The sequence below is a fragment of the Petaurus breviceps genome, unplaced genomic scaffold (genome assembly GCF_028583685.1).
Source record: "Petaurus breviceps papuanus isolate PSGF00001 unplaced genomic scaffold, PetGlider_PUasm1.0 90339, whole genome shotgun sequence".
Classification (NCBI taxonomy): domain Eukaryota; kingdom Metazoa; phylum Chordata; class Mammalia; order Diprotodontia; family Petauridae; genus Petaurus; species Petaurus breviceps.
The window spans coordinates 671,867-695,945 of record NW_027187223.1 but is presented as its reverse complement, the minus strand read 5'-3'; the positions used below and the strand labels follow the sequence as shown (position 1 = coordinate 695,945).

The window sequence follows — 24,079 nt, the reverse complement described above, 5'->3', positions numbered from 1 at the left end:
AGAGACAGAGAGAGAGACAGAGAGAGACAGAGACAGAGAGAGACAGAGAGAGAGAGGAACGTGCGAGTGTGTGTGTGTGTGTGTGTGTGTGTGTGTGTGTGTGTGTGTAGGGAAGGGGGTGATTGGAACAATGCAATACTCAGTATGTATACGTTCCTGAAAGATGTAGCCACAAAGGGAGTCCTTCAAAAGAAGTGGCTTTTGCTCGTCGATCAGAAACACAAGGCCACTTTCTTCCAAAGCACAGGGCTCTGGGGGTGGGAAATCTGCCGTGTTTAGCCTTATCTTTTCCTTTCCAGGGTTTCTGTGCTCCCAATATATGGGGTAGGATCATAGGGTCTAGGGCTGGAAGGGACCATTTTAATCCAACCCCCTCATTTTACAGAGGGGAAACTGAGGCTCAGGGAGGGGAAGAGATTCGCTTCTGGTCACACAGGCAGTAAAAAGAGGTAGAATTTGAACCCAGGCCCTCTGACTCCAAAGCCAGGGCTCTTTTTGCTACATGTAATGCTCATCCATTTCAATTAAAAAGGGGGAGGGGGGCAACCAGCCTGCCCTGTCCTGAATTAGGCAGGGGAAGTTCCTGCTCCCTGGACCCCACAGGTTGAAATCGAACATGAGAGGTCATAGAACCCACACTGGGTAGACCCTACCCAGATGGGTATGTGCCCACCTCTGCTAAGCCCACCTGCTCATTCCCATGCTGGGACCCTAGAGTCACAAGCATGAGAAAGGGCCCTACCAGCAGGGGCTACTTGGGCTGGGGCTGAGGTGGGGGCAGCCCCAAGTCCTGAACTAGGCAATACTCCTCCTGTTGGCCACAGGCCCTGTATCTCACCGGTCTACAGCATAATCCCCACAGCCCAAAGAAGCCGCCCTGGATTTTCATCACCTGGGTTTTCTCTCCTCTAGGAGGAGGAACTTCCCAACTGGGCCGTGCAGTCTTACCTGATGAGACTGCAGTCACTGGAGGAAGGCAGAAAGGAAGGCTGAGTCCATTTGTATTTACAAGGAAATAATTGGTTTTAATTTCCTAGGCTTTGCTTGGAGATTGGACTAATTGAAAACTTCTGCCCCTCCAGATTTCTGCCTCAGACCCTTGTCAGGACAGCCCTGCTGACTCTCGGCCAGGCAGGGAGATGACACAGACCCCTTCTCCATGTGCCCTGTAAACATGCCGAGAGCGTGCAACTATTGTATAAATTGGAGATCCATAAAGTGTCAAGGGATAGAGGGGGGGAGAACGGGGCCACCTTCTCAGCCAATGCCTGGAAAGGAATTAGATGGAAACCAGTTTTCTTTCCTTTCTTCCCCCTTGCCCCTGGGCCTGTACTCAGAGTGTCCCTGTGGGCCACACTTTGGATAGAAGATCCGGGTTAAGACTGACAGTAGGCACTGGGGAGCTGACAACAGAAAACCCATATGGACCATGTCACTCAATCTTGGGGTGCCCCATCTGGGAACAAATGAGGTAATGCCTTTTAGGCCTTCCACAATGGACTTTGGTTAGTTAGCCCTGGGAAGAACAGGCTTCCCCCATGATGGGCTGGCAAATGGAGGCCAGGCTATACTCTGCCACCAGGGGAAATGCTGCCCAACCAGAATTCCCAACCAATTGGTACAGTGGGGAAGGAATAAGCACTTAGATTGTTCCTATAAGCATTTAGGAATTAATGTCACTGTTCAGTTGGGTCTGACTGTTCGTGACCCCATTTGGGGCCCAGCTCCTCATACACAGCAGAGGCTAGGGACTAAATCTTGGGAGAGCTACTGGACTGCTTTGCCATTTCCTTCACTTCATTTGAAAGATGAGGAAACGGAGGCAAATAAGGCTAAATGACTCGTCCAGGCTCACACAGCTAGTGTCTGAGGTTGGATTTGAACTCAGGTCTTCCTGACTCCAAGCTTGGCACTCTATTCAATAGGCTACCTATTTGCTCCTATTTATATATTATATAAATGCATTTATATATGTACCAGATTCTCTCTCCCCCCCCTCTTTCTGTCTCTCCATCTTCTCTGCCTCTGTTTCTCTCTCTCTCTCTCTCTCTCTCTCTCTCTCTCTCTCTCTCTCTCTCCTCTCTGTGTCTCTCTTTCTCTCTCCCCCCTCTCTCTTTCTGTCTCTCTCTGTCCTCTCTGCCTCTGTCTCTCTCTCTCTCTAGTATGCCTATCATAATAAGTACTATTAGCATATGCTATTATTCCCCATTTTATAGTTGAGGCAGATAGCAATTAAGAGATTTGCTCAGGGTCATACAGTTAGGAGGTGTCTCAGGCTGGATTTGAACTCGAGTGTTTCTGATTTCAGGCACCATGCTCTGTGCCATCATCTGCCTTGATGATGGATTGAGAATCAAAGGCCCCGGGTTTGAATTCCAGGTATGTCACTTCCCCTCCCTGGGCCTCAGTTTCCTCCTCTGTCAAATGAAGGGATTGGACTAGTTCCCTCCAGGTCTCATCACCTCAATGGACCTCTATTGCTAGACAGGCCTGAGTGCTCTCCCCCTCAGCCTTGGCCCTGGTGGTGCCGGTCAGCACGTGGCGGTGAGTAAGAGGCAGGGGCAGGACGCACATGTGCCCCAGGAGCAATAGCTGCCTCTATAAACATTAGCCCTTGAAGATCCTTGTGGCCTTCCTCCATCCTCACACTGTCCTCTCTGAGCCTGGCTCCCTCTGCAGGGCCATGGAGGACCTCATATCCACCTCCTCCATCCAGCCACTTGGCTCTGAGCATGTGATGAGACTCTGGGAGGTAGAGGAAAAGGGGGTCACTGGCCCCCAAAAAGATCCAGCATGGGATGAAAGTAGAGCATGGTTCTGAAGCTCTTCTAAAAAGCTGGACTCCAGAGCTTCTGGGGATTGAGCTAGAATAGACCTCAGTTTCCTCATCTGCCAAATTCGCTTACCTCAAAGGGTGACCTAAGACATCTAAGGGCATTGTACAGTGGGTCACAAGCTCGGATCATCAGCTCCTGATAGGCCCTAAGGGGACTGTGAGTACTGGGATATTGGAACTCCACCCTTGTCCAACTTTCTGGAGTGACCCTGGACAAGTCAGTCAATTTCTTGGGCCTTGGTTTCCTCAAGTGCCAAATGAAGGGTCTCTAACTCAAAAGATCTGTGCTTAGTCCCAGATGTTGCAACTGGAGCCCATTTCCATCTGTATCCTAATGACCACAGCTGGGGGCAGGGTCACCAGGCAGCTGGGGGCAGCACTCCAGAGGCTGGGCCAGGGGGCGTACTGTACAACCACCGAGGCTTTCCTAATATTCCTCTGGGAAAAATGTCTTTTAAAGGCCATAAAATATCACTCACCAGGGCCCATGGTGATCCATTCCATGATAAGCCGACTCACACATGTCTAGTCCCAGGGAATAATATCTCCTTGTCAGGCATACCCACAAGAAGGAACATGATCTTTAACAAGAATTATGGAATTTCTGGATTTAGGGCCTGGAGGGATTTCAGGGGATCATCCAATCCAACATTCTCACTTTCCACATAAAGCAATTGAGACTCAGAGGGGAGAAGCAATGTATTTTCTGACCTTCAGAAAGTGACAGAGCAGGGGCGGCTAGGTGGTGCAGTGAATAGAGCACTAGCCCTGGAGTCAGGAGGACCTGGGTTCAAATTCGGCCTCAGATAACTTAACACTTACTAGCTGTGTGACCTTGGGCAAGTTGCTTAACCCCAATTGCCCTGCCTTCCCCCTTCCAAAAAGCAAAAAACAAACAAAAAAAGAAAGTGACAGAGCAGAACTTGAACCCAAATTTTCTTGATCAAAACCTGCCCCTATTTTCTATGCTCCTTTTAGGATGGTAGCCAGTAAGAAGGGGAGAGACATGGGGAGGTTTCTCAGTGCTTCCCAGTAGACCAAGTGCTGCTCTACTTTGATGGAAGGAGACCCCACACTGGGAGTTCCCAACTAATACTAGAATCTCAGGTGCAAGTGATCACTATTCCTACTGTCCCGCACAAAAAAGAAATCCAATATGAGTGCAAATCTTTCTGTGAATCATAGCTTAGGTCCACCATATTCTGATATGTGCTATTTTCTGTTGTTTTCTTTCCATATGCCAAACTGCTCACAACAGACCAGCGGATCACTCAATGTGCAATAACACTAACTATGTAATTGTGGCAGTCCACATGATCACTGGATACATCAGGATGTGAGCTTCTCAAGGAAAAGGCCAATTTTCTCTTTGTATCCCCATCCCCGACACATAATAGAGGCTAGAAATAGGCACAGGGAACGAATCTGTGATTTCACTGACAGAAGGAACTCCTAGGTGAGAGCACTCCTTCTACCTATTCAGGGTAGTACCTTCTCTTCAACTTGGCATCTTAGAAAATTTCCCAGAGCACTGAGAGGTTCAGTGACCTGCTCAGGGTCACCCAGTCATCAAGAGTCAGAGACAGGACCCAAACTCAAGGCTTCTGCCTCCCAGGCTTGTGGTGAAGATGGCACTTTTTTATGTAGTAGAGTCAATGAGGCTTCCCATAACACTTCCTCAGACCTGCAGCCTCAGAGTTTTCCCTTCTGTCATTATAACCAAGCCTACTGCTAGATCCCTGAAGCTTGCCTGCCACTTGGAGGCCCCTGCCAGGCCCTGTGAGCTCTGTGAGTGGTGGATGGATCTCTCTTGACTGGGCATCCTCCACCCTGGAAGGACTTAGCAAGAGTCACTGGCAGACTTAGGAGTTTCACTGTTCATTCTTTCTTCAGCATCATTTATAAAAATATTAAGTAAGACTAGTCCCCTCCTAATCCCTGAGGGATCCCACTATTTACACTTCTCAATGAAGAGAAGGATCTGTTTATCCCTTCCCTGTGTCTCTTTCTTCAAGCCAGTTCTCTGTCCATAACAAAACATTCCTTCAATCCCCCGGTGAGTCCACTTTTTAAAATAGCTTTTGGTACAGAACCTTGACAAAGGCTTCTTGGCACACTCCTGTCCTCTCAAATAAACTGTATCCACCAGTCCTTCCTTATCTCTGTGCTTATTTACTCTTGACTAATTCTAACAGATTAGTCAGGCATGATTTCTTTGGTAATTTATTAGATGTGAGAGGCATATCCCTCTCCTCCTGGAAAGTGGAACTCTCTGTTCTAAGAAATGGTCATTGGGTCCTAGCCAACAACCCTAAAACACCCTGCAGGTGGCCAAGCTCAAAGTTCCCAAAGACCCACAATTATCACCTGGCCTTGCCTGGCCCTTGGCCAGGCTCCTTTTCATTTCAGTCCACCAATCCGAGCAGCTTGTCCCCAGTATGGGAACCATATCATTTAAGCACTGAAGTCCTACACATTTCCTTTTCTACTCTCTAAAAATGTTTATAGGCCAAGAGAGGATTGATCAGAGCATCATAGAATATTGAAGCGAAAACACATACATCAGAACAGAGAATGGCAGAACTGGGAGGGACTTTGGAATAGGGAAGGTCAGACTTGGAAGAACATCATAGAACATAACTCTAAAAGATGTATACTGGAACAGAGACAGTCAGAGCTGGGGAGGGGGGTGCTTAGAATAGGTCATCATAAAAGAGAAAATCAGATAATCTGTGTCAAAAGACTTGTTCACACTTTGAGGAGCTGGCCATACGTGTTCCTTTTTTTTTTTTTTTGCTTTTTGGAGGGGGGAATGCAGGGCAATTGGGGTTAAATGACTTGCCGAAGGTCATATGGCTAGTAAGTGTTAAGTGTCTGAGGCTGGATTTGAACTCAGGTCCTCCTGACTCCAGGGCTGGTGTTCTATTCACTGCGCAACCTAGCTGCCCCCATATATGTTCTTCAAAGCCGGTCCTTCCAAAGGTACCTATGGCTGATTATGGCCCACTGGGCCACATTTCTATTTTAACATTTCAGCTATTTAACATTTTTTAAAACTATTTTATTTTTGGAGGGGGGAAGGCAAGGCAATTGGGATTAAGTGACCTGCCCAAGGTCACACAGCTAGTAAATGTTAAGTGTCTGAGTCCGGATTTGAATTCAGGTCCTCCCGTCTCCAGGGTCGGTGCTCTATTCACCTAGCTGTCCCACATTTAACATTTCTATTTTAACTGGGGGCTCCTGGGAACGAAATGCCTTTAATCTAAGAGCTCCATAAGAGGCAAAGCACGTTATAATTATAATATATTTAGAAGGACGCAGGTTTAAGACTAGGATCTGCTCTCACGTTTAAACTTATGTGACCCTAAACAAGTCACCACCTCGTTAGGCCAATAAAATGTCCTTTAGGGTCCTTCCCTTCCAGCTTGGCAATCTGTAGCCTGTCATTCTCTCAGTACAATTCTGGAGGTGGCAGCCTGCTTTCCTCTGCCTGGCACACATTCTGAGTCCCATTCTTTATTTACCTGAGACGTAGACCTTCATCATTCTCTCGTCCCTGCCAACCTTGTTGTAAGCAGTGCAGAAGTAAACCCCAGAGCTCTTGCTGGAAGTGATGGTGAGCATACTCAGGGTCTGAGGAGAAAGGGGAGAAAAGGCATGCTGCAGTTAGGACCATGGCTTTGACCACAGGCCATGGGAATGACCTTGGGATGGGACTGAATGTCAACAATGGTCTTCATGGGGGCAAGCTAGAGAACCGATTATCTACCATTCACCTATTCAAAAAGTTTTTGTGTCCAGTGCTGTTGGTGGGGAAGGGAATCTGACAGTGAATGAGATGTGATGCCTGCCCTCAAGAAGCTTACAGTTCAATAGAGGTGAGACCTTCACATAGTGCTCTGAATTGTAGCTACTTATCTGGAGTTCAAATAAGAGATCATTTCTGTTGGGCAATCAAGGAGATACACAATTCCCATAATTGCACAAAAGCTTGTTATCTGAGCTACTCAGTCAATCAGGTGACTAATAATAAATCAAACATCTGTTAAGCACTTTCTACATACCGGGTACTCAGAAGTCCAATTAAGAATTACCCACCTTTTCCAGTGATGGTCAAACTTTTTGGATCACTTACGTCATGAGTGAAACATTTTGGAGCAAATGTCTCTACATATGTATATTTATTCATTTATAAAGCATATATATTATTTTAACTATCACGGACATACTAGAACTACACAAATAATAGAATATTTTTTTAAAGATCAAGATAAAGATGAGATATCATTGGATCTCAGAGGCAATAGGGAGCCCCTCCATGGAGTAAGCCATTTTGGCAATTTTGGAGGATGTGAGGAGTGGGGAGATGCTTGAGGCAGGCAGACTCCCTCCCCTCCGGATGACATGGCAGTTGAGAACTTGGGGGCCTGGAAAGACAGTGAATGCTAAAGTGATGTGATCACCGATGGTCACAGCCTGTATGGTCTGTTTAACCTATGAGACTCACTTGGTCCCAAATGAGGGCTAAGGCAGGCCTCTTACTCACTGGTGACTGCTCCAGAGAGCCCTGTTGATGGCTCCCTGCTACAGCCATGAAGCAACCTTGGGGAGGCAGGCAGTAAAGATGTGACATAGGGAATGGCTGCACCCCACTTTTTGCCAAAAAAATTGGCATAAAATCTGCAATGATTATACAGTGAAATATGGTATTCTAAGGCTTCTTTCAGCTCTAACATCTTGTGTACTATGTTCTAGGGTCCTGTCCAGCACTGCCATCCAAGATCCTACGTTCTAGGATCCCGTCCTACACTGCCATTCCAGATCCTACATACTAGGGCCCCATCCGGCACTGCCAACACGAATGCTACGTCCCAGAGACCTCTTCTAGTCCTGACATTCAGTAACAACAGATGCACCACAAACTGGCCCGGACAAACAGTTGGATGGCACATTCATGCCATCAGAACTCCTGAAAAACGTTTGGAGAACAGGCAAGTGAGATGCGGCCTGGATAAGGGCCCATTGGGCCAGATTTTTCAAAGAAGAAATAGGGTGAGTTTTTCAAACTATGAGTTGCTAAGTTGGCAACACACCAGACTGTTTTATCAAAAGGGATGGTCTGTGAGCATCTTGAAAGGGGAGCTGTGATTACTAAGCTCCTACATGAACAGGTCATGCTAGACCAACTTCATTTCCTAGACTGGTGGCTCCAGGGGATACCAAAACATACTCAGACTTAAGCAAAGCCTTTGACAGGTGCTCCTGCTCCCCTTAGGAACAGGAGAGAGACAGAGAGACATAAAGACAGAGACAAAGACAGAGAGACATAGAGACAAGCAGAAACAGAGAGGCAGAGACAGGCAGAGACAGAGAAACTAGCAGCAACCACACTGGCATCCCCAGGATGGCTGCTAGCACAGGTTCTTATGTCTGCTTTACTAGGAAAGGTAGTTGTTTAAGGGTCAACAATGTTTTTTTAATTCCATTCACTAGTTCAGGGGAAATGTCTGCTCCCTGAACTTCAATTAAAATACAGAGAAAATACAAGCAGAGTAACAGACCAACAGACAGGCCTTTGACTGCCTGAAACAACTATACACTTTACATACATCCCTGGATGGAGAGAGCCTTTACATCTGAGCAGTCGGGGAGCTCGAACATACAGCCACTTGGAATCTCAACTGGGAATCACAAGATCCTTCTCATGAGCGAGCCCCAAAGCAAAATACCAACTCAGAGTATGTATACACTTCTCAGAGCCAGAGGGCATCCCCACCCTCCTGACTCAGGGCCTAATTAGAAACGAGCAAAAGGTGTGAAAGCCTCCCCATAAGCAAGCTCCCATTAATGGGCCAGGAAGATCTTATATCTTATTAACATTACAGAGACAGAGGAACAGAGAGGCAGACACAGAGACAGACAGAGAGAAGCAGAGAGAGGTAGAATGAGATAGAGAGGGAAGAGGAAAGAGAGAGAAGAAAGAGAAAGGGGAGACAGAGTGGGAGGGGAGAAGAAAAAGAAGGGGAGAAGAGAGAGACAGAGAAGGAGAAAGAGAGAGACAGAGAAAGAGACAGAGAGAGCTCAATGACCTGAAAATGAGGGGGAGCTTCCCAAGGGAAAGGACTGTGCCTTATTCATTCCCTGAACTTGGCTTTTTGAGCTGCCATATTTTCCAGAAACTAGCAACGTAAAGAGGCCTGAGGCTACAGTCAGAGGGCCTGGATTTAACTCCTAGCTCCATTAATTACTATCTCTGCAACCATGGGCAAGTTCTTTCTCTCTCTGGGCCTCAGTTTCCACACCTGTAAAAATCTGAGGGAATCTCCTAGCTCAGTCATTTTAAGTTCAATGTTTTAAGGCAAGATGCCTTCCAGGTCTGAGATTCTAACTGTTGGAATAAAAAAAGCATTGAGGTTGGTATCAGAAGTGTTGGATGGGGGGAGGCCAGGTGGCTCAGCGAGTAAGAGCACTGGCTCAAGTGTTGAGATGACCTGGGGATCAAATCCGGGCTCAGATACTTAGCACCACACCCAGAAAAAACTGGCTGTGTAACCTTGAGCAAGTTACTTAACCCTGATTGCTTTAAAAAAATAAAAAGAAGTGTTGGATGAATCCCTTCTACTAAGGCCCCTCCCATCTCTGGCACTGGCCTGGATTTAGAAAGTCCTGAGTTCAAATTCAGACTCAGATACTTTCTAGATGTACTGTCCTGAGCTAGTCATGTCACTGCTGTGGGCCTCAGTTTCCTCGACTGTAAAACGTGGATCACAATTGCACCTACTTTGCGGGATTGTTGTGAGGATCAAATGCAATAATATGGGCAAAGCACTTGGCACAGAGCCTGGCACACAGTACGCATTTAATCAATGCTTAATAGCTCTCCCCCTCATATCCCAAGTTCTAAAATCCCTCCCAGCCCTGACATTCCTTGTTCTAAGGCCCCTCCTAGCTCTGACATCCCCTGTTCTAAGTCCCCTCCCAGCTCTGATATCCCTTGTTCTAAAGGCCTTCCCAGCTCTGATCTTCCCTGTTCTAAGGGCCCTACAGGCTCTGATATTCCCTGTCCTAAGACCTCTCCCAGCTCTGACATTCCTTGTTCTAAGGCCCCTCTCAGCTCTGACCTCTGTTCTCAGGGCCCTCCCAGCTCTGACCTTCCCTGTTCTAAGGCTCCAATATTGTGATAAACTCTGTTCCAAGCCCCACTGCCGCTCTAATATTCTGTGAATCTATACATTACCCTCCATAACAAGATGCATGGGGACTCAGGAGAGTCAGACATAATGGCTGATTCAAAAATAGGCCTTTTCTTTGGGTGGAAATAGCAAACCCTTCAAAGAAAATCTTTTGGTTTTGTTTGTTTTCGCCAAGCCCTGCCTCTTGGAACTTGCTTTCTTCCCTGTCCATCCATCTAAATCCAGGAGATATGACATTCTGAACTCATGGCCAACATGGCCTCCCCTGCACAGGTGAGCCAGGGAATAGCCATTACCTCCAGGTGCTGCTTCTGTCTCAGCCCCTCCTGACCTGTTCCCTCCTTGGGTCACAGAGCCCCCAGAAGCATGACTCAGTGTAAGGAAAGCTGGCCCTCTATGGCTGAGATGCCCAGAACACAGAATATATTCGCAAGGAACCAGGCCACTGTGGGCCAGTTAACATGACAGAACTGATTACATAATGGGGACAGATATTTCCACAGCTGCTAGAAGCTGTTTCTTTTTTTATCTAATGCAAAAGCACCAGTCACCAGCCTTCATTCTGTATTTCTTGATCGGGTTTATAGATTAGGGTAATTTGAATTAAGTCCTGACCATTTTCAAGCCCAATTAATTTTTTTTTTCTAGCTACAGCAGGGCAGCTAGGGGGATGCACAGAGTGATAAACCTGGAGTCTGGAAGGCCTGAGTTCAAATCCAGCCTCAGATACATCCTAGCTGCGTGACCCTGGGCAAGTCACTCTACCTCTATCTGACTCAGTTTCCTCATCTGCAAAATGGGAGTCATAACAGACCTCCCTCCCAGAGCTGTTGTAAAGCACATAACATGGTGCCTGGTGCATAGTAGGTACTATAATAAATGGCAGCTACTATTATAATTTGTAGCTGTCTTTATCGAGCTAGAATCATTGGGCATGTTATTATTCATTCATTCATTCATTCATTCATTCATTCATTTATTTATTTATTGTAATTGGGGTTAAGTAACTTGCTCAAGGTTACATGGCCAGGTGTTTCTGGGTGGGTGCTAAGTGTCTGAGCCCAGATTCGATCCCCAGGTCTTCTCAACACTGGAGCCAGTGCTCTTACTTGCTGTGATACCTGGCCGCCCCCATGTTATTATTTTTTATATTGCTTTCTTCAGTCTATGGAACTTTGGATGAGTTTTCTCTTTTCATGGAATATTATTCTATAACAAAGAATAATGAATGTGAAGAATATTTCTTCATTTGAGCGCATGGCTAGACCTGGTTTTCTCTGTCTGTCTCACTCTCACCTAGCCCTCCTGCCTTTATTCCTTCTCCCATACTGCCCTCCAGGCTTAGAAGAACTCACTTTGGTCCAAATTATCTCCAAATCCTGTTCCTTTAAAAACCAAACCCTTGGGGCCGCTAGGTGGTGCAGTGAATAGAGCAACGGCCCTAGAGTCAGGAGGACCTGAGTTCAAATCCAGACTCAGACACTTAACACTTACTAGCCATGTGACCTTGGGCAAGTCACTTAACCCCAACTGCCCTGCCTTCCCCCCTCCACAAAGCAAAACCAAACCAAACCCTTCCTCCCTCCAAGAGTCTGTATCAGACAATGGCTTATTTCTATGGTGCTTGGCACAGCACCTGGCACATAGTAGGTGCTTAATGCTTGTTTCCTTTCCTTCTTCTGAGGGCGAGCACTATTGGGGAGTCAAAGACCTAGGCTCAAATCCTACCTCAGACAATAGACATGCGACTCTGGGCAAGCCTTGTAACATATCTGTGCCTCACCTCCAAAGTGAAGGGCTTTGAGTCAGTGACTCTAAGGTCCCTTCTGGCTTGACCAATGACAAGGTCACAGGATTTGGGGCAGGACACTTCTCTTCCTAGGGTTAGCTTTGGCAGGAGCAGGGAGAAATGCAAACCCAAAGTCAAGAGGATTCCTATTTCCTATCTTGCTCCTGGAACATACTAGTCATGACTATAGATGAGTTATCTCTCTCTGAGACTCAGTTTCCTCACCTGTAAAAAAGGGACTTAGTCCCTATAGTGACTGGTCAATCAATGAGTAGCTATTCAATGCCTGCTACATGCCGGGAGCTGGGGATATAAGCACCCCCTGAAATAATGCCTGCTCTCAGGGAGCTAGCATCCTACTGGGGAGGGCACACCTAAGTATGTAGAGAATAAATGCAGGCAGAAGCAATCCAAAGTAGTCTGGGAGGAAAGGCCCAAGCAGTTGGGGACATTGGCAAAGTGTAAGATGAATGTTTACCAAGGTTTCATGCAGAAGATAACACCTGAGCTGCATCTTAAAGGAAAATGGAGAATCTATGGGAAGAGTCCAAGGAATTGAGCCTTGGAAGAGAGCCTCAGGAGAGGTGAGGAAGGAGTGCATGCCATGCATGCCTTGTAGACGTGGGCCACAACCAACCCAAAGGCACAGAGATTGGCCAGTAGAGCATCATGTGTGAGGAACAGATAGAAGGTCTGTTTGGATCGCAGAGTGCACAAGGTAGGCCAGAAAGATAGCTTGCGGAGAGGTGGTGAAGGTTTTAAAAGTCAAAGGTTTTATCCTAGAGACAATAGGGAGCCACTGAAGCTTCATGAGGAGGGGGAGTAGCATGGTCAGACCTATGCTTTAGGAAAATTCTTTAGCAGCTGTGCGGAGGACAGTCTGGAGAGGGAAGAAGCTGGAGGGGAGCCAATTAGGAGGCTGCTACAGGAAGCCAGAGAGGCCCCTCCTTTCCAGTGAGATAATGTATGGAAAATCCCTTGAAAACTGTAAAGCTCATCATTATTAACCCATCTCTGATCCATCTTCCACACAGATGCCAAGTGAATATTCCTAAAACCTAGGTCTGTTCATCTCCCAACTATCTTTCCAGATTTATTCCACATATGCCCCTTAATGCACCCTATAATCTAACTACACAGACCAATTCATTACCCATTCCCAGGACTCAACATTTTCTCTTCTGACTCCATCCCTACTTTTTCAAAGACTTTGCCTGGAATACACTACCTCCCCATCTCTACTCCTTAGGATTCTGAATATCCTTTGAGGCTCAGTTCACTTGCCTTTCTAATCCAGGCTCTGTGTGATTCTGGACCCGCTGCTTCTCCCTGAGCCTCAGTGTCCTCCTTTTTAGACAGACTGACCCCTTCCAATTTAAGAAATATTAGTCTAGGATCCTCAAAGGAGTTTGTAGGTTAGAGAAGAACTGACTCGCCCAAGGTCATTCTGCTAATTAGAGGCAAAATCAGACTTAGAACCTGGGCCTATACCACACTGTCATGGATGGCTCCTTTGGAAGATTGAGATCATCTCAGAAGGAAAAAAGTAACTGGCTTGCAGAGCCAGATGGTCAAATCTTAATGGCCCTTCCCAGTTCCCTGTCTCGTGCCCATCCCCTCCCCACACTGGGCTGGCTAGTCATTCACCAGTAATGATCGCAAACAGGTATAAAACCGTGGCTCAGAAACGAGGGAGGCAAATTTGATTGCCCCACAATTCCATATGTTTATCTGGGCAGTGTTTTGACACGGAGAAAAGAGACACACGTGTTAAAAATGGGCCAAGGCACCAAGCTGCATTCCAGATGTCTATACTGGGTGTTTTAGGACACGTGTGATTGGAATCACAGCTGGAGAACAGAGTATGATGCTGAGCCTGAGCTGAACAAACAGAGGCACAGAGATTTGAGAGCTGGAGGGATCTCAGAGGTTGCTGAGGCCAATCCCCTCATTTTACAGAGAGGGAAACTGAGGTATAAGTAAAGGAAGTGTCTTCCTACAGCGGAAAGCTCTCCCCCCCTTCCTCAATATCCTCTCCATTCTACTATTCATTCCATTCTCCTTCCTAAGATCACAGAACTGGAAGGACCTTAGACATCACTTAGTCCAACTTGGTAGCCCAGAGAGAAGTGACTTACCCAATGTAACACGGCTCAGTGGTAGAGCCAGAATTTGAACTCAGATCCTCTGACTCCAACCCCAGCAATCTCTTCTCTGTACCCATTTCTGACCCCTGCCAGGCAGGCCCAGGGCTGGGCCCCACCAAGGCTTCCTTCTCTCCTCATTAGCAAGGACAACTGGGCCCTCTCTATGGGCTTTTGAAAGAGCCTGACCTGGATGTGGCTAGGTGATACAGTGAATAGAGCACCAGCCCTGGAGTCAGAAGGACCTGAGTTCAAATCCAGCCTCAGACACTTAACACTTACTAGCTATGTGACCTTGGGCAAGTCACTTAACCCCAATCACTCTCCAAAGAAAAGAGCCTGACCTGACCCAGACATATCTTCCAACTCCTTCCAGGAGCCAGCTTGTCTGCCTGCTCACTGCCCTGGAACCCTCAGGTGGGCCCATGTTTAGGAGGAGGCCTGGGGATCCAAAGATCTTATTCTCTTCCATCTGTGTGACTGGAAGCCATGGAAGTGAGCCATCCCAAATACCTTGTATTTGGACTGTGGCCGTACAACACATATGTGGCTGATGGCAGCAAAAGACCAGTAGCTAGGGAAGGTATTTTAGCACTGGAGAGCAGAGCCAGGAATGGAAAGACTTCTGGGTTGGGAGTTGGAAGACTTTGGGAGTTCAAATCCTGGCTCTGCCACTTATTCCCTATGTGGCCTCAGGTAAGACCCTGGACTTCTATGGGTCTCGGTTTCCCCATCTTATAGGTGAAGAGGATAGGACTCAATTACCTCTAAGTTCCCTTTCAGCTCCAAATCTATAATGTTATGATTTTTACAGAGAAGGAAACTGAGGCTCAGAGAGAGGAAGCCACTTGGTGCCTATGGTCACACAGCTAGTATATGTGAATCAATCGGTAATCAAGTATTTCTCAATCATCTACCCATGGCTCAGGTTCCAGAGATGCAAAGTTGTTGTTTGGTCATCCACAGCTGTGTGGAACTCAGGAAGATGAGTCTTCCTGACTCTAGGCACTTTATCTACTGTCCCCTTAAGTAAAATACTGTTTAGCACAAAATCTGGGCAGTTGGGTGTCATAGTGAATATATTGCTGGGCCTGGAGTCGGGTAAACCTGAGCTCAACTCCATCCTCAGGCACTTCCTAGCTGTGTGACCCTGGGCAAGTCACTTCACCCTGTGTGCCTCAATTTCCTCATTTGTCAAATGAGCTGGAGAAGGAAATGGCAAACCACTCTACTATCTTTGCCAAGCAAACCCCAATTGGGGACATGACTGAAAAAACCAAGCCCCAAATTTTATGTTCCTTTCCCTCCACAGGCCTTCCCAATCCCTCTAAGATGTTCATTCCTGCCTTTGTTCCCATCCCCAAAATTATTCTCTCTTTACTCTGTGTGTGCCCATGCTGTATCCCTTGGATGAACAGAAACTCCTTAAGGGCAGGGACTGTTATGTTATTGCCTCTGTTTCCCCAGAGTGTAGCACAAGGCCTCCCACAGAATAGGCTTCTGATAAGTGCTCCTTCAATTGAATTCTAGCATTAATACTTGGGTCACTCTACCTTTGGCAAACTGAGCAGAATTCTAAAGCAGAGGGCTGGAAGGATGCCGGGTAATCCTTGATCTCCTTTTTGTGGGGAAAAGTATCCAGTAACAGAGAAAAGGGCCTGAGTTTAGCTTGTCCTCATTCAGAAGGGGGTCCAGAAAGGCCCCTCACATCTTGATTGTTCTCAGGCTGAGCTTGACAAGGCCAGATGAATGACTTGTTGAGCTATGTGGGGATTAAAATTGTCCATTTCCTTGACTATTTATTTTGGGCTGGACACCCAGAGTCTGAAGGTCACCAGTTTTCCTCAATGCTTGGGGGAAATTGATACCATGGAAAAGTGGAGGAGAGGCCCTTAGCTAAGCCCAAGGCTTCCAAAAGGAGGCTGGCAGCTTTGGCTCAGAACACGATGGGATGCAGGCTGAAATCAGAGCTGGGCCTCATTGGCTTTTCCTCTTAATAAGAAGCCATTTTCATCAAGGGACATGTCCTGTGGAGAGCTGTTGCCTCTGGGTCGGATGGGAGTGAGTCTAGCTGAGGGAGGGAGGGAGGAAGGAAAGGAGGAAGGGAGAAAGGGAGAGAAGGAGGGCCAGGGGTTCCTTTTGGGGCTGGGACCTGATGAAATTGACCAAAATTCCAGATCCAAGAAAAGGAGAAGGGACTGTGCAAAGGTCACTTGGATAGGATGAAAGAGGAAGAGGAGGAGGAGGAAGAAAGGGAGGGGGAGGGGAAAGAGGAGAAGAGGGGAGGAGGAGGAGGAAGAAAAGTAGGAGGAGGGGGAAGAAGAGGAAGAAAAGGAGGAGGGGGAAGAGAGGAGAAAAGGAAAATTCAGATTCTTTGACTCATTCCTGAAACAATTGTGGAGCTCTTGCCTTGATACAGAAGGAGGCAGTGTTGAGGCCTGTATAAAGAGGACAGTATGTAAAGGCAGAAGATCTGGTTTCTAGGCTTGGTGCTGCCAGTTACTGTGTGCCAACACTGTGCTAGGCACCCTGGTGTGATACTGACTGGGTAGTTCACGTCCTCCTCTGTGCCTCAGTTTCCTTCTCTGTAAAATGGGACTAATAATCCTCATATTGACTCTCTTATAAGGATATTCTGAAGAAAATCCTTTGTAAGCCTGCTTCTGCACTTGCTAACTTCGTGACTGATCACTTTGTCTCTTACGGTCTGTTTCATCATCTGGAAAATGGAGATAATGATCCCTGTTCTGCTTTCTTGCCAGTGATATGGGGAAGAATCAAAGAATGGATGGGGACTGTTTTGTAAGTTATAAATCACTGAGTAATTGGGAGATCTGATTTTTAACAAATATACTTCTGCCCCACAGGTGGCGGCTTTCTTAAACCTGGGTTCCTCGTCAAAGCACTACAATCTACATGGGGCCTCGTCTAAACCCTTGCACCTTTCCCCACCCAAATTCCAATGTGCCATAGTAGTGAGAGTTGTGACCTCTGAGGCAGGAAAGCCTAGTTGGAGTTTTGCCTCATTCTTCATCCTTTTCTCTCTTTTTTCTTTTTTTTTGAGGCAATTGGGGTTAAATGACTTGCCCAGGGTCACAAAGCTAGTATGCGTCAAATGTCTGATGCCAGTTTTGAACTCAGATCCTCCTGATTCCAGGGCAGCACTGTGACACCTACTGCCCCCATCCTTCATTCTCATGGGTTGATGTGAGTGTGATTTGTGAGTGTGAAATGGATTTAACTGAGACAGAGTCACAGAAATCAGGACAACTGTCAATGGCTTGGGATGCAGTGGGGGCCCTTGGTGACTCTGATACCTGATCAAGCCTTCATGGCCATTGGATTGAATATTTCCTTATCTGCCCATTCTACCAGGGGAAGTCTCAACATATGTGGGGTAGACACCCCCCCCCAACTCACTGATGGGTCTGAGGTCTATCACTTACCCTCAGTCTGGTTTAGACTGTCTTCTGAGACCATCTTACCAGGGCACGTTGCTATGCAAGCTACAGTTTCTTGAAGCCATAGGTGAAGGTAAATGAACAGCTCTGAAAAGGGCTTGATAGCTCTCCCAGCAGAGGTGCTCCCTGAGCACCCTGCTACATACTGGCTGTGCAACCCTGAGCTAGTCAACAAACCTCTCAGGTCTTGCAGAAAATGTGCCAAACTGTATTTGGAGAGGGAGTTTACTCATCTGGGAATTCCCTATACCAATTATATCACAGACCCAGACATCCTGTGTTTCTGGGATAGCATCAAGAGATGGGAACCCCATGCTAGCTGTCATTTCATCTCCTACAGCCCAATTCTGGCCACTGGGCCCTTGGCCACTAAAGCAGAGCCCAGGTCTGAATGGCCAAGCTCAATGGCATGTACCCACACTGCTTTGCTGATAATGCATAATGCAGTAACGGTTCAGATCAGTCTGGTTCCCTGTTCTCCCTCTCTGCCACCCCCACCCCCAGATCCCTAGTCTGTTTTATATTAGACTCACAGCATGAAAGCCTTCCTGAGAAATGCCAGATGGCCTGACCATCCCAGGTAGCCCCAACCCCTGGGCAGCTGTTAACCCAGCACTTGGTCAGACTAGCCTAGGGACCTAGAAATTACTCCAGGTATGAATGGAAAGGGCAGTGTGACTGTTTGCTGCTAGGTATCAGGTCTCTGGAGCCCCAAGAAAGGAATAGGTAGAAGGGGGAGGCCATTAACAGACTCACCACTGGGCCCTTGGCCAAGTATATCCCTCTTTGCTACCTCAGTTTCCTCTTGTGTGAAAAATAGCTATAATACCTGTCCTTCTCCTTTCCCATGTTTTCAGGGAGATTTCCTCTCCTGCAGGATCCCAGATTTCAAGTTGGGAGAAGCCTCAGAAATCACAATAGTTCACCCTTTTCCCCATTTTATGGAGGCCCTTTCAACTAAAGATCCAGTACCCTATGTCTGACTTTGGATATGCCACTTCATTCCTCTGGGCTTCAGTGTCCTCATTTGTGAAGTGATAGGTTGGGGTGGTTGAACTCCCAGGTCCCTTCCAGCTGGAGATCCAGAATATTATAAAGCAAAGTGGGTGTCAAGATGCCCCAAGCCACCTGAGAAGGCATCAGCTTGTGAGTACGTGAGTGCAGAACAGAGTGGAGACACCTGACTTGTAGAAGATGGAGCCCAAAGCCTTGGCTATTTATGCTAAAGATCTCCAAAGAGGCTATGGCAGCAACAACAGCAGCCTGTGCAGCTAGAGGGCGCTGTAAACAGAACATAAGGCCTGGAGTCAGGAAAACCTGTGTTCAAATTTCACCTCGGACACTTCCTAGCTGTGTGACCTTGGATAAGTCACTTCACCTCTGCCTGCCTCAGTTTCCTCAACTGTAAAACAAGGATAATAACTGCACCTCCCTCCCCAGGTTGTTGTGAGAATAAAATGAGATCATATTTGTGAAAGTGTTTACTTACAGTGCCTGGAACACAGCAGGGGCTTAATAGATGCTTGTCTCCTTCCTCCTCCCTTAATAGATGCTTGTCTCCTTCCTCCTTCTAAAGCTCTGAATCCCTCTCTATCTTTCACAGCTCATGCCCACTGCCACCTGCTTCAGGAAGCCTCCAGGGATTTACTGCTCTGACCTCACTTAATACAATACTTAAATTTCTCTGATAGGCCACTGTTGTAGACCTTGTTTGGCTTTGTCCCAGAGGGCTGAACCAGGAGCAATGCATGGAAATGTCTAAAAGACTTGTTTGGGCTCAGTGTCAGGGAAAACTCTTTGGCAATGTGAGCTGTCTCAGCTTGGAATAGACTGCCTAAGGAAATAGTAAGCCCCCTTTCCTGGATGACCAGAGGGCCACTTGATGGGGGTACTAAAAGGGGATCTTTAGTGAGACTCCCTCCCTCCAAGTTGGAAAGGTCCTGGGCCTACTGTGTAAAGCACTAGATAGCTGGGGATCACCCTCAGCTCTCCTGCTTACCCATCTTGGACTCTGTCTGCTACTTCACAGCACCCCAAACCAAGCAATCATCCTCCACCTTCCAGGTCTTACCCTCCCCATCACCCTTTCCCTGTCCATTCAGATTGGAGGGCTCCATGGTGGGGTTTTTCAGGTACCTGGCCTTGCGGGGGGGGAGGGTGCACTTGTTAAAAATGTTATACAGTGGATGCAAGTGGCAGGGAGGGTATTAGACTGCATGACATTTAAATTCTTTGAAATTCTATACCAAACTATTCTATGGTCACCTCTTTTGTAGTTACTTGACCCCCCCCCCGCAACTACCTGCGATTGTCATGCCCCTCCCCCACTCCCCAGAGTCCAAGATTCCATGACCCCCTAAGAGCAGGATGTAGACACACTTGGGATGTTCTCAAGACTCCATGGTAGGCTTGACCCTTGAGGCCCCTGATGAGGGCTCTTTAAAGGGGAAGGCGACATCACCACCAAAAAACTCAATGTTTATAAATGGCCAAGACTTAACCCAGATCCCAGGCTTTGAGAATTGCAGGAATGTGAGAAGTTAGCAACTCACTGTTGGTGTCAGGGCCTGAGAAGTGGGGCTAAGGCCACTCCCTGCCTGACCCAGCTCATGTCTGGGCTGTGAGGTCATGAATACCGCCAGCACGTCCCACTGGAAACGTACCTTGTTCCTATCCCTACTCGATATAATCGTCTCCTCGACAGACTGGATTTGGTTGACATCGTACAGGCCTTTTTCAAGAATTGCTTTAGAAAGCTCAATTCTCTTCCCTCGTTCTCTGCACCTGGGGAAAAGAAGGGAAGGATTTACAGTCTTGTTATGGTTACCGTTCACTAAGCACATCATTAGAACCAGATTCTTCAAGCCACCTGAGTGAAGACGCACCATGTGGGCCTTGTCTCACTTGAGTTAAGTGGCAACCCTGTAGGCCTGACATGTGTGTGTATGTGTGTGTGTGTGTGTGTGTGTGTGTGTGTGTGTGTGTGTGGTGATGAGGATCCTGCCTGTACCCATCTAGCTTTTTCATTTCTCTTTCACTGGTCCCAGGCTCCCATCCCCCAGCATAGTCCATTAGACTCATGAATTCTAATTGTGAGAATAGTGCCCAAACAGTTCTGTGGCATAGTGGGGAGATTGGGATATAGAACTAAAAGACCTGGGTTCAAATCCTGGCTTTATTACTTGGGCAAATCTCTTCCTGTCTCTGGGTCTCAGTTTCCCCCTCTATCCAATGAAGGAATTGGCCTAGGTGGCCTCTGAGGCCTCTTCTATTTCTACAGTTAGGATCCTGTTTCTGACCATGGGCAAATCCCCTCCCCTCCCTGGGCTTCAGTTTGTTCCTCTGTAAAAGGAGGGCGGAGGGGCAGACTGGGCCCTATGTGTGACCCTGGGCAAGTTCCTTCTATTTCCTGGATCTGCTCAGACTTGCACAAACACAAATAATACACAGTATATATGATAAGTGAATGCAAGATCCAAATCAAATGCTCCATGAGATCCAAGGGGCAGAGGGGCTCAGGGCAGCCTTCCTGGGTCCCAGGTAGCATTAAATCTGGATTTCAATGGGTGGAGAGGAATTCAATTGGGGAGGGGAGGGTATTGTCTCCTAGGGAGGTAGCATGGCTTAGTGGACAGGGCACTATTCTTCCACTGTCCACAGGGTACTGTATGTAGAGTCAGAAAGACACAAGTTCAAATCCTGTCTCAGCAAATCCTAGCAGTGTGACCCTGGGCAAGTAACTCAATCTCCTGGGCCTTATTCTCCTCCTCTGTAAAATGAGGGCCTTCAACTTTATAGCTTCCAGTGCCCTTTCCAGCTGTCAATTTAGAGTCCTCTGATCTGAGGCAGGATGTGAACTGAAGTCTTGCTGACCCCAGTGCCCTATTAACTATAACTAAGGGTGGGGAACCTACAGCCTTGAGGCTACATGGTGGCCGTCTAGGTCCTCAAGGGTGGCCCTTTCCCTGAATCCAAACTTCTCAGAATGAATCCCCTTAATAAAAGGATTTGGTCTGCAAAATTTGGACTCAGTCAAAAGACCCCATCCAAGGACCTAGAAGGCCACATGTTCTTCTGCTCAAGATGACATTTCTTTGTGACCCCATTTGGAATTTTCTTGGCCAAGACACCGGGATGGTTTGCCATTTCCTTCTCCAGTTCATTTAACAGATGAGGAAACTGACAAACAGGGTGAAGTGACTTGTCCAGGGTCATACAGCTAGAAAGTGTCTGAGGCCAAATTTGAACACAGAAAGATGAGTCTTCCTGACTCCAGGCCAGCACTCTATCCTCTGCAGCACCACCTAGCTGCTCCAGATTGCATTTTACTCTCCTTCAAAAGAGATAATTGATCAAATGAGATCATACCTGTAAGTGCTTAATAGAATGCTGGGCATACAGGAGGTGCTTAATAAATACTTCTTCCTTTCCCTTTCCACACTCTGTGCAAGCCAAAGTCACCTTGCTCACTATCCTCTATACATGGGTTGTACACTGTCCCTGGAATGCTTTCCCTCCTTTCCCTCTCAGAATCCCTAGTTCCTTCAGGGCTTAGCTTAGCTCAAACACCAGCTCCCTTAAGAGGTTCCTCCTGATTCCCTCAATGGCTGACCACCACCCCCAATCATAGTGTTCATTTTGTATAGCTTGTATTTCCATATTGATAACAAGTTCTGGCTTCACCCTCTCCTACTGAATCTGAACTCCTACATGGCAGTGACTGGCCTAGTCTTCAGGGCCTTGGAACAATGCCTAGAATATAGTAGGTGCATAATAACAAATGCTTGTTTATTGATTGATTGGGTGGGAGGAGAGTGTCTCATCTCCCCAACTTGCTAAATCAGAATGGGGAGACTTTGCTCCTGGGGTTCCCTCTTGTCCCTCTGGGTGGAATGTAGGACTTAGAAGGGGTACATGGGAAAAAACCCCTGGTACCCTGGACCCTGAAATAGCAGGAGGAGGCTTAAGAGTAAGCTCTTTGGGAAGGCCCCAGCCCTCCACACAGACCTGCCAATGCATCAAAGGGCAGATTTATAGGGGTCACTATCTATGGCCACCATCCAGAACAAACCCTGGTTAATTTCTCAGTATATTGCAAGTAGCCAATCCATCTTCCCAGCAGAGAAATATGCCAAGAGGCTGTCATGAGAAAAAAATGAGACTGGGATATTTAATAAATGGTGATTGCTAACATCAGGGGAGGGCGGCTGCCTGTCTCTGACTGAAGGATGGTGCTGGCCAATTTAGCAGTGCTCCTGGGTTGCCAGGCCCTTTCCAGCCATTGGACTGAGCTCTCTTCTGCCACATAGAAAACGAACTCAAAGGCCAGCCCAGTGGCAGAGCAGCCACTTGGCCCCAGCTCAACCTCAGGTACACATAATGTAGCAGAACTTCACCCCCTCCCTGAATGGGTAGGTACCTCTTGGTCTAAGGACCAGCTTACCTAGGAATAGACATCTGTTTCTCCCAGGAGTCTCCCCCCCAGACTGGGCCATTCGGTAGGACTAGATAATGGACGTATTGATTCCATAGTGGGAAGAACTCTGGATTTGGAGCCAGAAGACAAGCACTCCAATCTCATCGCTTTGGGCTTTATTTTGTTCCTGGGTCCGTCAGCCCGTCCCTTAAACTCTGACGTTCTCTGACCCTGTGGCCGACTAAAGTTATCAGGGACCAATGTTCACACTGCATTGTCATCTTCACCTTCATAGCTTACTTTCCTTTCCTCACATATCTGGGCCCATTTTATTCATTAGGAAACAGAGATCAGAGAATGAATAACCTCTCTAACTTGCCCAAGGTGACCCAGGCAGGCAGGAGTCTAGGCCTCCTAACTTCCAGTCACCCCAGGAGCCCACAAAGCACCCACTCTGCCTGCCGGGGGTTAGCTTTCCCAAAGGTTAGAAAAAAGATACTGGAATGCTTAATATGAGTGTGTGTATGTGTGTCTGTATGCATATACATATGTATATTGTGTGGATACATGCATATACGTATGTGTATTGTGTGTGCATGCATGTACATATGTGTGTGCATTGTGTGGTATGTGGCTGTGTGTATGTGTATATATGGATATTGTCTCATGTATGTGTGCACATAATTTATTTTGAAAATTTACAGTGTTCTTCACCTGGAACGGGTCTCCAGAGGTCCTCTTGTCCAACCACCATATACAGATCAACGTCAGAGTCAGAAGAGACTTTAAATAATATTCAATCCCATCATTTTATAGATGGAGGGCCAAGGTCACAAGGCAAGGGAATGGGTGAGAAAAAACTCAAATCCAATGACTATATTGCCTCCTCACAGATGCCTAGATTTATGGCTAGGAGAGATCTCCCAAGTACAATCCGTACTCAAGCAGGAATGTCTTCTACACTATGTGTGACCACTGGCTATCTGGTTCCTGCTTGAAGACCACCTCTAGTGAGTGAAGGGAGTTCACTGCCTCCTGAGACCGCTCATCCATTCCACTTGAGGACATGCTGCTGCTGATAGTAATACCCACCACGGCTCTGGGAGGTAAGGAATGTGAGCTGTACTGTCCCCATCTGACAGATGAGGCAACAGCTGGATCTGGTACCTGCACTCCCACAGGGCCTTGGCCAATTGGGTTCAACAAGCCTGTGTAAAAATGAGAGCATCTGGGCTTCTTT

General features: G+C 47.2%; 1 protein-coding gene across 2 annotated transcripts in view; it reads right to left on the bottom strand.

The window, feature by feature from the left end:
• LOC138177215 (vascular endothelial growth factor receptor kdr-like) overlaps positions 1 to 24,079 on the bottom strand; it is a 202,793-nt gene that overhangs the window by 60,316 nt on the left and 118,398 nt on the right. For both annotated transcript variants that reach the window (XM_069108292.1, XM_069108293.1), the window contains exons 11-12: positions 20,087 to 20,207; positions 6,361 to 6,469 (exon numbers count right to left, since the gene is read on the bottom strand). In XM_069108292.1, the coding sequence (XP_068964393.1) occupies positions 6,361 to 6,469; positions 20,087 to 20,207 (230 nt within the window). The remainder of the gene's footprint in view (positions 1 to 6,360; positions 6,470 to 20,086; positions 20,208 to 24,079) is intronic.